This window comes from Orbicella franksi, chromosome 12, assembly GCF_964199315.1.
Source record: "Orbicella franksi chromosome 12, jaOrbFran1.1, whole genome shotgun sequence".
NCBI lineage: Eukaryota > Metazoa > Cnidaria > Anthozoa > Scleractinia > Merulinidae > Orbicella > Orbicella franksi.
The window spans coordinates 5,983,074-6,000,067 of NC_138156.1; the positions used below are offsets into that span (position 1 = coordinate 5,983,074).

The window sequence follows — 16,994 nt, forward strand, 5'->3', positions numbered from 1 at the left end:
TTCAAGACAAACGAGCAAGAAAATTAAGGAAATCACTAGTCAAATATTACCTTAAACTTTGTAAAATGACTGAATCCAGAAAATCCGAACGCTGAAAACGAAAGCAAGTAAAGCAATCAATTGTCTTTTCTAGTTAGTTCTCAGGCATACCATGAAAGTGAAAGAAAGAAATATTTCAAATAAACATAATAGGTTTAAGAAGCCCAACTGGCAGGAGGCACACCAGTTGGATATTTACAAGCACGAGCGAGGAGTTGAACTCGGTTCTGTCGAGAACAAATCCAGCTTAGTGGACAGAGCGGGACTTGAACCCGCGAACTTCGGATTTCAAGTCCAGCGTCCTAACCACTCGGCCACGCTACCAAGGGCCATTGCAGTTCTCATTAATTCTTTAATTCATACTCTGACCTCAATTCACCACTCATTTTACTCATATACATCACGTTAACTACAGTGTTAAACGAACTACACAAGAAAGCTGTTCGTTTTACTCACTTGAGAGATAACTGGACTTGAGCACAGGATCTTCAGTTTGTTTGACAGCACTCATGGAGTGCACTATAGTCTGTATAGCTTTCAATGTGGCCACATCATCCGAATGACCGAGCACAATGGACAGATCAGAGTCCAACAGATTATAACTGTATGAAGACAATCAAAACACTTGGTTAGAAGGTTTAGTCCTCGGTAGTCGTTACAAGGATCGTCACGCAACGATTCTATCAAGAGTTGCGTGACAATTCAAACTGGAGCTTACAAGTTTATTTACAATTAAGCCCCGCTAGGTCGAAATCTCAGGGAAACGAAAAAATGTTCGAGAAGAGGGAGGGATTCGAGAAAGCTGATGGTAACTGACTGACAAAGTGTATCCACGTAAGAGAAAAAATTTCAGGCTTCACTTGAAGAAAGTATATTAAATAATGAACTAAGTTTGATATGAAACATCTGAAACAAAGGCGAATTGTATGCGATGCTCTTTATACTTAAAGGAGCTCAGTCACGGTATTTTGAGGTATTTTGGCCATGTACAAAATTACCTTAAAATTGAAGAAACGTGAAAATAATAGTTCACCAAGATAGAAAAACACCAAAAAAATTATAATGAACCATAAATGAACAAGGATGGTTAAGGATGCAAAAGATTAACACGGATAAGAAACAACGAACATGAAACATTTAGGCTAAACTTTTTAAGATACGAAAACTGTGACGTAGCTCCTTTAATTCGCCCTTTAGAAACGAGAAGAAATCTGGGGCGAGTCTCATCTCACAGTGTCTTGTGGGATCGTTACTGGGGACAGTATAGCTGCTCGTCTTTTGTTTTGTCCTCAATGATGATCCCACGAGCCACTGCGTTTCTTTGTCATTTCTAAAGTGGCGGATGAGACCTTAAATCTAGATAAACAACTTGTAAGCACAGAACAGTTTTCAGTTGTCTTTTACCAAAAACCTTTGAAGCATATTTGAATGGCATATAGTTCACCAATAACGAAGAGACTTCCTGTAGCAAAAGCGATAACTTAACAAACAACAGATGTGAAGACGAGGGTAGAAAATTAACAACTCACATAACAGGGAACACCCCTGGGAATACCAAGCTGGCTTCAGCGAGAACCTCGTACAAATACCGCGACTCCACATCCCCAGTGATGTGCTCTAATAAGATTGCCTGTCAAAATAACATCGTTTTATCATCCTGATTGCATTAAGTTTTATACAATTGATTGGATTCCACGGGCGCTGCCTCTTACTGGAGAATAAACTGTTTCATCTGAGTATAAAGCAGACAAGTCATTCGAAATTCATCTATAAAATTATCATAAAGCATATAAAAGGGCTAGAATCATGAATCAAAACCACCATAGAACACGCCGGTTACTAAATAATACTCGAGAAATAAAAAGAAATAAATCAATGTAAAAATGAACGAACGAACGAACCATCGTACTCGCCTGCAGTTGGTGTTTTTTCAATTTCTCTCGTGTCAAATTCCCGTCCCTTCGTTTTAATGACAGTCTAATAACTGGCTTTGATTTCTCAAATTGTTAACTATTCCATACTCGTTACCGTAGTTTCCTTCGTTAAAAAGTACCAAGTAACTTTAGATTTGACATATTTTTGACATCGCTAGAAAGAAGTGTCTCTATTTATAGCTGGATTTCAGTAGGACAGCAGAAAAATCCGTCGAAAAAAGAAGTCGAAACCATCTCAACATTTCCCTTACCAGTGTCGTCAATAGCAGGGCCTGGGTCTGAGTATCGTTCACTATCCCTGGGTCCAACAACATGTTTTGACATTCCGAGGGCCACGCAAAGGCCTGGTCATCAGGGTTGTCATCAGTGGTAATTACGATGGACACTTGGTGCTCCGTATTCAACGAGGTTGAACTTCCGGCGATGGTGCTGTCCAGTCTTTCTGGGTAGGGTAGGGTTGGGCTGTCAGGTTCCTTTTTGTCGCCTGGGCGTAGATTGGAGCGGACCTCCTCACACACAGGCAATAACGCTGAAATTAACAAGGTCACGTTTAAGATATCCAAACACCGAGAAGAATATACGACGTGTAGCGGTGGTATTTTTGACGAGCTTTGAGGTAATATATCAAATACGAAAGACAGTGTTCCATCGGGATATCCAAACACCGAGAAGGGAATAGAAAATACGACGCACAGGGAGTATTTTTGACGAAATTCGAGGTGTTTGGATAGCCGATGAAAAACGTTCATTTCATCGAGTGTTTGATATACCTTCTCCATCGAAACAAAAACTAAGGAGTAAACGGAGAAGTACAATCGTCAAAATCTAAGCTCTTCACTTACCAGCCAAGTATGCAAGGTTGTCTTGGTTGACTACAAAGGAACCACGGCTGTAATGAAGATGAAAATCTCTCGCTTTTACTCTAGAAATTAGACTTTTTTATGTATTTTTGCGATGACAAAAGTACGGGATGCGGGATTCTCGTGATAAAGGAGCGGGAATGCGGGATCAGGACCCCATCCCCACTTCAGACCCTGTTTATTAAACCTTAAAGTGAATGCACCATGATTGCTTGATCGATCAACAACAAATAACACAACTTAGAGTTAAACAACGGGTTGAAACGTCACCGCAGGTTTGCATCGTAACAGAAGCGTTGCTAATGCCAGTAGAGACTAAAACTAATTTAACGGACATAGCTGAATAAACTATCAAGATCACATAAAACCCCCAAAATAATGGGGTTTTAGATGAAAAGAACCCGTATAGGAGTGAATAAGTTCGTCTCGTATTCCTGAAACCTACATTTTCTTCTCAAAGCTTTGAAGCCATCGTATTACAGCACGTGAGAGAAGTTACTTAAAAGCTTTGAACGAAGATCTCTTTAGTATATTAGCAGCGTTATCTCCAGTACGGTACAAGTCCAGCTATTCTAAGACCATATTTACCCTGTCTTACGCTTGCTTGTGATGTTATGCATCAAGTTCAGGATACGAATGGCTCGTGCGGACGAGGTGGCCTGGGGATGATATACTCCTAGAACGAAAATCGCACATGTACTAAACTCGTTTTTCCCAATCTAGTAAGTTAACAATTAGATTATGTGCTCGAGATTTCTATGAGGTGATAGCTGATGAGGCCGTAGTCCGAATCAACTATCTTAGTGTTATGGAATGGGAGAGAACAAAGGAACAATCACAGCCAATCACAGGGGCAATACTGTGATCAACCAATCAGAAGTCGAACCATACACAACGTGTAGCCACCAGCAAGCGCGCGAAAATTTACGTCACTCAAATAGACCTCTTTAGCTTGGGCGGTTTGGTTTCCTATAGCAGACCACGTGATGATATTCTTGAGAATTCTTGCTTTCAAATTTTTAAATAGTCGCATGTATATCAATGAATAATTTTAAGATGAATAAAAGAAAAATTCTCTAGAGAATATCACGTGGTCTACAATGGAAAAACAAAGCGCCCAAGCTAAAGAGGTCAACTGCGCGATGGGTCTTGCTCTTGCACCTGATTGGCTAAAAAGGCACTCACGCTGATCGCTTAGAACAGCTTACATGAGTTTTTTGAACCTACTCTAGAGTTATGCCAGTACACGAGACCAAACTGAGCTCTAAGCAGGTAAGCCCATACCTTTGACTAGATGCACCATCAACGCAAAGTGGAAGTTCTGCGAAAATTGAAGACCGACAAAATGATCCATTTGTTTACAGTGAAACTCTAGCAGAGGTTCTTCACGAACTGCCATGAGAACTTTGTCCACTGGCTGGGAGAGAAAGAAAACAATTGAAAGAGCTTATCTCAGAGATCGGAACTAGCTCTGCTATCTCACTTACAAGTGTTAAGTCATAAAATACAGTTCAACCGCCAGCCACAGCCACACGTCCATACAGCTGCCGGGCTTTCGCCAACCCATACACTATATAACGACACTGAAACCACCTCTCCACAAAGGCTAGTAAATTCACCGTTGCAGACAGGTTCAAACGCATGTTATACGAATTAATGTTCAGAGCGAGTGGTAGCGTGGCCGAGTGGTCTAAGGCGCTGGTTTTAGGCACCAGTCATTTCGATGGCGTGGGTTCGAATCCCACCGCTGCCAGTATAGTTTTGTTTCCTTTTTTTTTTTTCATTTTGTATAAAATATATGTTTTTTTGAGTCGTCAATTCACTTAACACTGGAGCATTTAAACCGAACGTTATCAAAATCTCAAACCAACCTCAGATTCGAAGGCGCCATGTGTTTCAAGTGTTATGAGGCTCTGCTCCACCAGCGCCAGGCCACAAGGATAAAGAGAGACCTCTGACAACTAAACGAAACACACACTTCATTAACGTTTAAATTCCAACTGCGTTCGTTCGTCTTTACAGTGTATAGTACTTTCACTTTACCTGAAGCACTGCAACAGCAATCCAGAAAAATGCCTTGTGAAACTTGGAATCCTAAAACAAGTAAAGCAGACTTAATCATGTTAAGTTTTACGGACGCACACACAAAAAATTATGTTGACCTAAGGTAATCAGGAGCTGGGATCGACAGACAGACAGAAAGACGGACAGACAGACAGGTAGATACATCGTCTAACAACCTGACCCATGTACTACCTGTCTGGTTCTGAGTGACTTACCAAATCAATTGACTGGATTGGCTATCTAACAGACAGACCGACCGATAGATAGACCGTTTTACCGACCGATTTACCGACCGACCTTTTGACTGACTGACTGACTGACTGACTGACTAACTGACTAACTGACCTCGCACGAATGAACGGACGGTAAGTCTTGTTTCAGCATAAAAGTGAAATAAAAAAATTGCGCCTAACCTTGTTGAGAATCACCTGAAGTCTTGACAGGCACATGAACGCAGCTTCCACCAAAACAAGGTCATTGTACGAGCTAAGAGCCTGTCAGAAAGAAACCCGTCACACGTCTGTAAATGAAATGAACTGCAAAACGAAATTCTGCACTTTTACAGAATTTTTTTCCTTTTGGGTTTAATCTCCTTTCCCAAGTGTCTTTCTACCTACATTAGCCCTTGTTTCGAGGTTCCTTTCGAAATAGAGCTAATTTTGTACATCACAAAAAAGACTTTCTCTTCTTCTTTCTTTCTATATCACAACATAAAACTCAAGTGACCGGGAAAGACCCCTTACCATAATCAACACGTTTAAGACTTTCTGTACCAGTCTATCGTCCGCTTCTTTGCAGATACAGCCAAGAACTACTATGGAGCGAGGCTGGAGTGCAGGGTTGAACTCAAAAGCAAAACTGCAGAAAAGTGGAAATACGATAATAAGGCCACGGATGATGTGAACAAATTAAGTACCGAAACCATAAACAAAACAAATATCAAATGGTAGCGTGGCCGAGTGGTCTAAGGCGCTGGTTTAAGGCACCAGTCATTTCGATGGCGCGGGTTCGAATCCCACCGCTGCCAAAGAAGATTTTTCTTTTTTTGAAATCACAAGGCGGTAAGAACTGCCTTTTTCGTAAGCTTTAAAATGAACACTGGTGCAAAACCCTCCTTGTGAAAATTATACCGCAAATTGGTAGTTCTTTTTGTCCCCAAAGAAATCTAGCGGGAGCATACCTCCCAGACGTTTCACGAAAGGACGCGTACGATCTCACGGAAAAATAGCTACATCTGTAAAATAGCGAGAGACGTGTTTTACCAGACAACTATTTCACCCGCAATCATCTTAAAATAGGCCTAGCGCGTTCAATGCAAGTTACTGAGCACGTGAGAGGTATCTAAATGCCTGAAAGAAGTCACATACGTTTTACATCAGGAGAACTGTATTTCGGGAAAAAGCACACTTACTTTGACGCTAATTCTGTCCACTTTTTGAGCCATGTGCATTCTGGCAAGTCCTTCATGCAACTCTGTTCGGCAAAATAAAATTCGAAGGAAAGTCAGTTAACCGGCCCTTATCTTAAGCTAGGACAGACTTGTTACAGATAGTCACGTGGTCAAGTTCCTTTTGGCTAGTGTTGCGTTACCTCCATTATTTCCAGCAGTAAGTCAGTGATTGTTTCCATTGCTGTCATGCTCAGTGGCTCTCCTTCACAGTCCCTCAGTGTGTACCTTCCTTGGTAGGTCGCTTTGAAAGCTTTAACAGCTGGCGTTTTTACCTTGGAGATGCCTTCAAATTGACGATTATAACTGTTTGTTAATTTATCAAACGTGACAGAATCATCTAAAGTAGCATGACGCAATGCGCGACAGTACCGCCTTGAATGCTGTGACGCAGCGCGACTGATAACGCGGCGTGACCGAGGGCGTGACAAAATGCAAAGGTAGCGCAAGCAACTAGCATCCATTTGTATCTCATTTATGGAGATTTCAAATCAAAAATATACCAAAATGCAAGCAAAAGTTAATAATTCTAGCTTATAACAAACAATGTTCTACTTGTTACACTTACCAAAGAGAAGATAAAACTTGGGCGACGAGAGTTCCGCCAGCCGCATACGAAGAAGTTTATGAGTTTCATCTACCAAGATGGAAAAAGAAACTCAATGAATTATCGTTTCTCAGCCCAACTTAAAACAGAGAAGTGTACGCATACGAGATTAAAAAGCCATATTTAAGGTTATTCGGGCTTTACATAAGATATCTAAGTTTTCTCTTCGAGTCATCAGCAAAAAGTCAGGCGTGCAGATACGAGACACCCGGAGGGTACTCCCAGAAAAATTGGGTGGGGTGTGCGGTCCGCTTCCCAAAACCCTTGCCCTATTTATGACCAAAATCTGCGAGTTTCCCTATCCTATTTATGACCTGACCAAAAATTTGATATCCTATTTATGACCGTTGCGGCTGGCTCGATACCCTATTTATGACCAAAACGGCTGAAAAACCATACCTATGGAGCCCATATAAGGGAGTACTCCTGGGTTAGGGAAACACCCGGCAGCGTTAGAGTAAACTTAAATTTCCCAGGAGTAAACTGTTACAGTGGGACTACTTCAACCATGGCCACCCAACAACATCACAATCGTCACATATCATTGATCTAAGCAAGTTGCGCACCACAGAAATAATAAATTTGTGACCAGTTTTAATGCTTTAACACTCGATGCTATTCGTCAATTTGCAAATAATTTCAGTTCTCGGTCGGCCTTGATTGTAGTAATCAGTCGGTATGATGCCTCCGAATATTCTGAAAAATTTTCAAGTTCGTCGCTTGTGATCCGTGTTAATCTTCTCCAGTCTTAGCCATCCTTGTTCCTTTATGGTTTGTTATTATCTCTTTGATGTTTTTCTATCTTAGTAAACTACCATGAAGACATGATTGATCATCGCAGTTATGTACACAACTTAATTTTCTACTATCAAACTACTATTTTCAGGTTTCCTTCAAGTCAAAGGTAATTTCATAGGTGGCCAAAATAACTCCAAATACCGTGACTGAGCCCCTTTAACACTCACTCACCACTGAACTTGATACAAGAGCAGGTACAGAGCGAGTGGATAATGTTGATAACCAGTCCATGGATTGAGGCGCGGATGGTTGGTGGACCAGTCGAGACGAGAAGAGCGACGAGATGAAACAGGTACGGGATGTGACTGGCAACTGGAAAGAAACAAGCAGTATCACTGTATGTATAGCTTCGGGTGAATTTCAGGACCACTACCAAATGAAATAAATCAAACATAGAGGTACCACGCTTTGTTCTTCAGTCTCCGATTCCTATAGGCGAATCTTTGCCTACATTTGTTTACATTTTTCCTCATTAACAAACGACTTTGCGCAGAGAAGGCATCGCGCTACACACGAATTGACTACAATCATTTAAACTTGGACATCGGTGAAACGTTTGGCTCTTTGGGTGTAATATTGGAGGAGAAATTGGCTTTCAAAAACAAGCAAAATTTCTCAAAATTTCTGATTGTTTCCACACGGTTCTCGTTCGTTTGTCACATTGACAGTAACGGTATGTGTGAAATTATCGAGTTGGCTGGTCAAACAAGCTTTGTCAATTATGTAAGGGTTCATCACATGCATGATTTGTCCATTGCTGCAAGGTTTCGTCTTGAAATTGGCGGTTCATCTTATTTGTGTGTATGTCCACTCATAGCCTGCGAATGCAGACGTATTTCCTGCTGTCCTTGTCTCCGCCGAAAATGGGCGGAGACAAGCGACAACTGGAAATACGTCTGCATTCGCAGGTTCGTCCAGTAGGTGCAGCTAGAGAAATCTTACCATCGAGGCAATCGTTGAAGGAAAGCATAAGAAGATATCTTGTGAGGATAGCAATGTCGTCCCACATGAGGTGCTGTTCAAGGCGAAGAGTTGGAGAAATAAAGGTCTTGCTGATGAGCTGGTTGAAAAAAATAAATAAATAAATAAATAAACAAACAAACAAATAAATAAATAAATAAATAAATAAATAAATAAAGTGAAAAAAAATCAGCGTAACTAGGAATTGAAGGGAAACGGTGATCAGAGTATAATTGCGTTTGAAGATGTCATTGTAAAGTTAGGCTGACAGGATATAAGAATAAGCATATCGATCAATCATTAATGGAGAACGTCTTACCGAGTCCAGCCTTCCGATGACCTTACGTGAGACAACTTGCACGTTAGCTGACGCCAAAGCCACGGCAGTGTCGGCCATAACTTCTGCCTTTACAGATCCAAGACCACCTGTAGCACTGGCCTGAAGCAATAAAAATGCATTTTACAGTTGGCTTGTTCTACTGTCGTAAAAATTGTTGATTAGTTTATCTGGATAAAAGCGTGACGCTTAAGCTAGTCTCTCCTCTACAGAGGCCTCATTCGTGCTGCCTTCACTGTCTAAGCTTGCAGTTCGAGAGCCTGGGGAGAGGGAACGTCAGTCGATGCGGTAAAAAAAGATGTCACTCAACATCAAAACATGTGACTTACTGGAAAAGGCAGCACGTATGTCTTTCTGATCCATCTGATGCCACAAAAATATTCGTATGCGGCATTTTAACGTATAATATAAATGCGAAATGCCATCAAATCCACACAGAACTCATCACAAGGAGTAAAGAATTATAAACAGTAAAAACATGGATGTACGTTCGTGAGAAAATACCTTTATGAAGCAGTCAAGAACTGTGTCCAACAACTCGGTCACTTTTCCCACATTGCCCCAGATTGTTGCTTGAACTGATGGATACATGGTCTACAACAAGGAAACAATAACTTTATTGCTAAAGGTAAGAGTTTTGAGTAATCAAAACATGAACTGAAAGAGTGCAGTTAAGCTCATGCCAAACTCCACAGTTTACAAATATCAGAAATGGAAAGTGTGATGAATATGATAAAGGCATTTGAAAGGCGGCATTTTGATCAGAGCACGGAACCTACCCCTTTTTCTTTCACAGTCAGGTTGATCAGTTCTTCAAGAATACGCGTCATTTTCACTTTCTGTGGATCATCGGCAGGAAACCTGCAAAACCTTAAAAGAAAGAGAATCCGTTTAATTTGGAAAAAGTGATGCTGAGGTTTTCTATCTAGAATTCTGCGTACTTGATTTACGACGCGTTGACCAAAGTCAATTTACGACAAACACTCTTTTCCAGGTCTCCATAATGAGGAGGACTGGACGAGGAGTGTATAGGACTGCCTGTACAACTCATAAATGAGACTGATCTAGTGACTGACAATGCGAATGCACAGAAAAGCTCTGCCGATGAGGTATTTTCAAACTTTTGCGAACCTAACTAAAAGAGATGTTACGATACAACAACGTTGTATTGCTTATAACAAGGCCAAGCTTCATTTGAAAATGCAACACTTGCTGTTCAACTGATGAAAACATTGACTAACTGACAATAACCAACCTTGCTAAATTTGGTAGCCAAGGCGCCATGTACTCCAAACACAAATGCTTGAGTTCATAATCTGATTTTACAAAACCTGCAATACATTCCTCTAAGAACTGAAGTGAAGAAAGCAGAAAAACTTACATCAGATTAAAACAAAGAAAATGCTTTGATTTTTTAAAGGGTTATACACTAATGAATTAACTGAGAATAATAATATACGTATTCTTCTCATACCTCAAGTGTAAGCTGGGGTTCTCTAGCAGCAAGTTTCTCGCTGATGCCAACAATAAACAGTGTGTTGTTTGCAGGAATGCACAAACCTGGAGAGATGACGCAAAACGCAACTTTAGCAAATCATAGTCAATTACAGTGAAACATTTCTGTGCTACAAAGCGTTTCCTCACACACCGCTGGGAGCCATGCCAAGTCGAACCACACAGCCTGACCTTTATTGACATAAGAACATAAGTCTTACAATGACACAAAAAAGTGGTTAGAGAATAATTTCACCTCAACTTAACACATTCTACAAGTACTTCACGGGTGGGTGGGTGGGGCATGTCAGGCAATGGCGGATGGCAAAACAAAAACTGAAACCTTACACAGGTCACGTGACCTGAAACCCCCCCGCACACCTGTACCCAGACCGTGGCTCCCAGCCGTGTGTGGGAAAAACGTTTTCCGCTTCTTTCGTTCCTCAGCCAACGGAAAACCACACTTCACTCACGTGCCCATTACCCATGCAAATTTATTGGAAAAAAAGAAAGTGTCTACATACGAAAAGAGTTCAACTTCCACAGGATTTGTTTGGTGCACTAACATGGCCGCCGTTTCATTGTCTTGGAACACCAACATGGCTGCCATGACGTCATGTAAAAACGTTGTATAAACCAGCGGTTGCCATACAAGGCTCATGCGCAATTCCTGTTTAAACTACAGTATTATTCTTTTACCAGCTTAATCTCTATTGCCTCGATTAATTCTGAGAATTTTTGCGCTATCCCTTCCGCCTAAGCAAGGAGACCAAAAGTGAAAACCCTTTCAGTAGGAATGTTAATGCAAAAGACCTTTTTCACGATTTAAATGAAATGGCCTGAAAAAGACCTCCCTCACTCGAGCTTAGTTCCTTCAGATAAGCCCACACTAAGAACAAACCTGTTCCTTCTAAAAGTCGTTCCTCGATTTTCAGGTTAAACGACTTTGTCACTGAACACAGAAGATTGTAAGCAGCCAGGCGAAGACTGGGATCTGAAGTACCAAGATTCAACAGCGCCTGTAAGTAAAAACAATAAAAATAATAATCTTAAAACCGACTTACCACTGCTACAGGATGAAAGATTTCTCAAATAAAACTCACAACTCAACCTAATTCTCTCCTTTGACTGTTTGGTCATGCATGCGCACGACGAAAACCTCAGATACTTACTCAAGGTACTAAGTCCAGAGATACCCGTTAAGCCTAGTTCACACCAACGAAATAACGACATAACGACATAAGAAGGACGCCATGTGGTTATGTTTGCAGTGTGAACATCGTGATCTTTTCTTCATGTCTTTATGTTGATGTTCATATTACCGACAGAAACAATTATGTCGTTATATCGTCATCACTATGTCGTTATGTCGCTAGTGTGAACCAGGCGTTGGAATCAAAAGGTGAAAACAGTGGCGTATAAGCTAACGTCTTACCATGTTGAGTAACGTCCCAGGAACATCTTTAGGTTTGATCTTTTTGCTTGTGGCTGTGGATGAATCCTGAAAAAGAGTAAACACAAAAACATGACTACTTGTTAATGGACAAGAACTACAACACCCGTTAGTGCATACGTGCGGCACGAAGACTTACAGGTTGTGACAACTGCCACCTGGTCTTGACATGCGTGACAGCTTGGACAATCTGCTCGCAGTCATTGCTCATCAGTAGAATACCTGGACCGACATTTGCAAGCTTTAGCAGACAGAGGTTCTCGTCTTCAACTGTGGCCTGTAAAAAATGGGGTGAGCATTTAGTTAAGGTAACTGGCGAAACAAGCTAAGAGTAGTGCAAAAAAATAATTGCACCATATTTAAAAGCTATCTTGTACGCATATTCTAGTCTGATGATGGTATAGATCCTACCGAAATACAACTTCTAGTTTCGCCAATTGCTGTCTGAATTTCAACACAATGAACATTCTCGGATTATCATACATTCCTTAGCCTTATTAATTGTTCCCAAATCACTAGGTACAAAATCAGATTTAATGGCGACTGATAGAGTTAGCATTTAGCCACTCAAACACACGTCCATTAGAATACAAGAAAGTTTGCGAAGATACTTTTTTTAATCTGCAAGCACCAGCATTTGTTCAGAGACTCTCCCTTGCCTGACCTAGGAACAGGTGTAAGGAAAGATATCACTACAGTTCTCACAACATAAGTAACTTACCCCTTTAACTTCGGAAGCATAATACACGTCATTTAGAATGCTAGAATAACCCAACACTCTATGCCTTTCTGGAGTGGTGATCTGAACTGACGTAGGTCCAACCTGAAAACAACAAAATCAAGAGGTTAGAGCGACAGTTAGAGCGGTGTTTAAGGCATGAAGCCATTAGGGGTATTACTACCCCACCTCACCCCCACCCCGCCTGGATGACATGCAATATTCTACCCCACCATAACCCCCAGCGTTTCTCTTAGGTGCCTAGGCAATTTCCCGCTTTCGAAACGAGAAGAAATCTGGGGCGAGTCTAGTCTCGCAGTAGCTTCTGGGATCGTTACTGAGGACAATATTTCTTCTCATCGTTTGTTTTGTTCCCAGTAACGGTGCCACAAGCTACTGGGACACCAGACGTCCTGGGTTTCTTCTCGTTCCCAAAGTAACGAATTGTTAAAATTCATTCATTCCCCTGCGTAGCCCGCAAAACAGGCGGATTAGTGAGGCAGATATTTTTGACTCGTGCTTCGCGCAAGTAGTCGCGCTCCGCGCTCGTGTATCGCGTTTCGCGCTCGTGTATCGCGTTTCGCTCTCTGCCCTACTAATCTCCCACGTGGAAAATGCACAAGTGTTTTTGCCCAAACGAAAACGCGATGGCCCCGGGCAGGAGTTCGTAACTCGCTAATCATCAACCCAAGGAACCTCCCAAAACGAGAAGATTATTTAAACAATAAATACTACTTTACCAAACGGGGAAATAAAATCGCTAATCACCTTGACTAAAACGCTACTTCTCGTTGACACCCGAAAAGCGGGAAAAACCTGTGGAAAACAAACGAAACAAAGCAATACTTAAAGCATGATTTCCTATAGCCTGATCCAGACTCTGGTTTGTGGGGGCGAGAAAAAGGGAACATGGCGAGAGTGAGACCGCCTTTCTCGCTCCAAACCCCTCACATTTTTTTTTCCACTCGCTTGTCCCCTTTATCAATTTCAAGTTGATAAATACGTAAGTGCGAACAACAGTAGTTCGACCTTGTAGATCACACTTTGACAAATGACAGGAAGCCAATAGGATTGCTAACACCTAACACCATGAAATCAGTATTATATTTAATGTGTTTATATTCTTTAGAGGACAACCCCATTGAGGAGTACGTTAGTGGAACCATTACCTTTAGTTTAATTACTTTAATCAACGTAGACGAAGAAACAATGTTTTAAGAACTGCTTGCCTTCAAGTCTTCCTCCAGGGACACAGTGGAGCTTGGTAGCTTGAGTTCACTTGGACTGACATATTCATGCAGTTTACTTAGTGACTCGCAAACGCGCACTACAGAACGGCCCTGTATGAGACACAAAGACATATTTCACTTCAATAGATAGAAATTTGGTATTACATATAACAAAAGAATTGCATCGGCCATAACTGCTATTCCACCGCACAACCTCTCGCTTAGGCTCTGAGGAAATGTGTGTCCTGCAAGGACTATCTACATAGCAGCAATTCTCGTTATTAAGCACAGAAGTAACATTTTTGACTTCACTGACTACAGCACTATGCAAGGCATATATCATATGTGACAGCAGAAGAACTTACCATTCTTCGCTCAAACCAGGCTCAGTAGTAAGAAATCCTATCAAGTGGAATTAAAGCTAGCGATCCAAGTGATTCATTGTTTGTAGAAACCCTTTGTGGGAGCATTAGCTAGCATTCAAAGAGTTTCAGAATCTTCTTGTCCAATCAAAATACAGAGTGAGCATCGATAAGCTGTGACGTCAGTGACACGCCAAGTTGCTAAGTGACGTGCTCAATCGACTTTCGATTAGAAAAAAAAACGATTTACACACGCCACAAAACTTTTATGTTATCTACAACACACTGTCTATATTATTTTAGTATAAATCTACTAGCGTTCTATCACGAATGCCGTTCTCTGATTGGCTACGCTACTCACTATCTATTCTGTGATAGATTGTGAGTAGCGTAGCATTGCGCCCATGTTAACAAAGTGACGGCCGCTTTTTGGCGTTTTCGAAGTGTCTGTGAAGAGGATTTAGATAAAGTTTTGAACGACTAGTAGATTTATACTAAAACAATTAGATTATTCGCTCTCGATTTCTATGCGCGATAGAAATATCGAGCTCATAATCTAATTGTTTAATATCACACTGCCTTCTCTCTTTCCTTCCCTACTACTGTATGTTGTTCTCTGAGTGCAGTCAATTTTGTAACAACTACCTTGAGTGGAGACAAGTGGCGCTCGTTGTACTTGGCATACTGCCTCAGCGTACTACTACAGTTGTACATGTACGCTGCCATGAGATTCTTCACTGCACCGTCAGGGACAACTGTCAAGAGCTTTAAAACTGTACTTGGCTGGAACAAATCAACAACACGATTAAAAGCACAGCAACAGAAGAAAACAAACAAGTCAATTTAGGACAAGGAAGCCAGCTCTTGAGAACGGCGTCCCATGTTTTAGGTGGATGCCTGAGCAATGCTTCCCAGTTGTTAAAAGAAGCTACGACACGGTTTGCGGCATCTTGAAAAGTTTACCTTAATTTTTCAAATACATCGTTAGTAATCCGTGTTAATCTACTCCGAGGAGTTCAACTAGGGTCTACCAAGAAACAATTCCAGCAGGCAAGTGATCAGAGCGGGGCTTGAAACCGCGACCTCCGGATTTCAAGTCCGGCGCTTTAACCACTCGGCCACGCTGCCTCCAGCCTTTAGGACGCGTTGTATAAACTGCTTTTTACTTACACTAAATCGGTTTTCCAATGTCGTGTGGGTAAAGTCGACCACTAATTCCCAAGGCCTGTCGATGCAGCTTTCTAGTGTAAGCAAGGCGTGATAAATAAGAAGTTCGTCGCTTATTTGGTCACCCCTGCAAATAATAAACATTTCCGAGAAACATCAGGCATATTGTAGACACACCAAGTAATTTTGCAATCATTTTAATAGACTCAGTCCTCGTCACGGTGACAATTGGCTGCACCGTGAAATAACGAGGCCTTGTAAATAATCGATTACCGGTCATTTAGCCCCCAAATCGATTAGCCCTTAGCAAATTAGCCCTCAACCAGAAGTCGAATAGCCCCCAAATAGACAGTGTTTTCGACTTCTGCCTGGGGGCTAAATGGTTAGGGGTTAATCGAACACAATGAATCTTTACCCAGTGTGACAAACCTCGGAACCCGTTATTCGGGGCGTCACGCAACGAAATAACGGTTGCGAAAGAGACTGAACCCAACTTAATACACAACCAAAGGATGTTACCTTGATGTAACACTAAATTCTCAGAAGTGACAGTAAAATAAACGCTTGGCAGCCAGTAAAGAGAATCTATATTTCACTGGGGATGAAAGGGTTGCAAACACGTTTGACTTCAATTTTCTTTTCTAAAGTATAACACAGCACCTGAATCGTCTGGCAATATAGTAAAACACTGGATGTCCTCCTTTGGATTTTCCACCCTTAAAAACGAAAAAATTAAACCAAGTAAACTTCCACTTCCAAATTAATGTCTCTTGACATGTTAAGAAAATTACCATTTCAAATGTAAAATACCAGTATTTTAGTTTGTAAAAAGGCAAACATAAAGCAACACTGTAGTGCAGTTCAACCACAGTGTAACTAACAGTTTCGTCGCCGCAGCGCAATCGCAAACTGAATGCTTTCGACTGCAAAGCAGTTTTATCGCCGTTTCACTACGCTGATTTAAACCCAATTTAACAACACTTTGACGAACATTAACTGCAAATTGAAAGCGGTTTCAAAGTTCTTTCATTACAAATAGGCCATTTTCGTATTATCGGTATTGGAGTGGAACTACAATCCTGGTCAAAAGTCTTGGGATACTTTGCACTTTTGCCAACATATGGCCTTCCTGTCCATCTCCCCCTCCCCACCCCCAACACAATGTTGATGTTGATTCATCCAAAGTAGACCCACTACTCCAATATTGTTTTTGGAGGGGGGAGGGGGGTTCGGCAAATGAAATAATGACTTCCCACTTCAAAATAAAGCGTCACCGGTTGTCATTTTGTCAAGTGTCCCAAGGACTTTTGGCCAGGATTGTAGCTTGCAATGGAGGTTTATGCAGGGGAATAAATGAATTTGAAAAAATTCCCGCATTAGCCCCAGTAGCAAGCTAGTTCCAGTCAAATTCCGAGACTACGAAAAGCGTATGCGACCATGTTGAAAGTTATTATAGTGGTCGCTACCATTGCTTGATCGAAATTCTCGCTGTCTACTAACAAAGGATGAAGAAACCACAGATGTT

General features: G+C 41.3%; 1 protein-coding gene and 3 non-coding genes across 4 annotated transcripts in view; 2 read left to right on the forward strand and 2 right to left on the reverse strand.

The window, feature by feature from the left end:
• LOC145462707 (neurofibromin-like) overlaps window positions 1-16,994 on the reverse strand; it is a 46,000-nt gene that overhangs the window by 2,052 nt on the left and 26,954 nt on the right. Inside the window, exons 45-74 of the mRNA XM_081446286.1 lie at window positions 16,130-16,185; window positions 15,473-15,596; window positions 14,948-15,085; window positions 13,941-14,051; window positions 13,480-13,527; window positions 12,715-12,816; window positions 12,133-12,270; window positions 11,976-12,041; window positions 11,442-11,559; window positions 10,521-10,606; window positions 10,302-10,399; window positions 9,826-9,916; window positions 9,551-9,640; window positions 9,029-9,148; window positions 8,692-8,809; window positions 7,921-8,061; window positions 6,913-6,981; window positions 6,488-6,630; window positions 6,309-6,370; window positions 5,641-5,755; window positions 5,311-5,391; window positions 4,877-4,927; window positions 4,705-4,794; window positions 4,118-4,250; window positions 3,422-3,509; window positions 2,816-2,862; window positions 2,225-2,502; window positions 1,569-1,669; window positions 496-641; window positions 51-91 (exon numbers count right to left, since the gene is read on the reverse strand). Of these exons, the coding sequence (XP_081302412.1) occupies window positions 51-91; window positions 496-641; window positions 1,569-1,669; window positions 2,225-2,502; window positions 2,816-2,862; window positions 3,422-3,509; window positions 4,118-4,250; window positions 4,705-4,794; window positions 4,877-4,927; window positions 5,311-5,391; window positions 5,641-5,755; window positions 6,309-6,370; window positions 6,488-6,630; window positions 6,913-6,981; window positions 7,921-8,061; window positions 8,692-8,809; window positions 9,029-9,148; window positions 9,551-9,640; window positions 9,826-9,916; window positions 10,302-10,399; window positions 10,521-10,606; window positions 11,442-11,559; window positions 11,976-12,041; window positions 12,133-12,270; window positions 12,715-12,816; window positions 13,480-13,527; window positions 13,941-14,051; window positions 14,948-15,085; window positions 15,473-15,596; window positions 16,130-16,185 (3,090 nt within the window). The remainder of the gene's footprint in view (window positions 1-50; window positions 92-495; window positions 642-1,568; window positions 1,670-2,224; window positions 2,503-2,815; window positions 2,863-3,421; window positions 3,510-4,117; window positions 4,251-4,704; window positions 4,795-4,876; window positions 4,928-5,310; window positions 5,392-5,640; window positions 5,756-6,308; window positions 6,371-6,487; window positions 6,631-6,912; window positions 6,982-7,920; window positions 8,062-8,691; window positions 8,810-9,028; window positions 9,149-9,550; window positions 9,641-9,825; window positions 9,917-10,301; window positions 10,400-10,520; window positions 10,607-11,441; window positions 11,560-11,975; window positions 12,042-12,132; window positions 12,271-12,714; window positions 12,817-13,479; window positions 13,528-13,940; window positions 14,052-14,947; window positions 15,086-15,472; window positions 15,597-16,129; window positions 16,186-16,994) is intronic.
• Trnal-uag (transfer RNA leucine (anticodon UAG)) lies at window positions 4,505-4,586 on the forward strand. The gene has a single exon. It is a non-coding gene; the product is annotated as a tRNA-Leu (tRNA).
• Trnal-aag (transfer RNA leucine (anticodon AAG)) lies at window positions 5,843-5,924 on the forward strand. The gene has a single exon. It is a non-coding gene; the product is annotated as a tRNA-Leu (tRNA).
• Window positions 15,358-15,437, reverse strand: Trnas-uga (transfer RNA serine (anticodon UGA)). Its single transcript has one exon. It is a non-coding gene; the product is annotated as a tRNA-Ser (tRNA).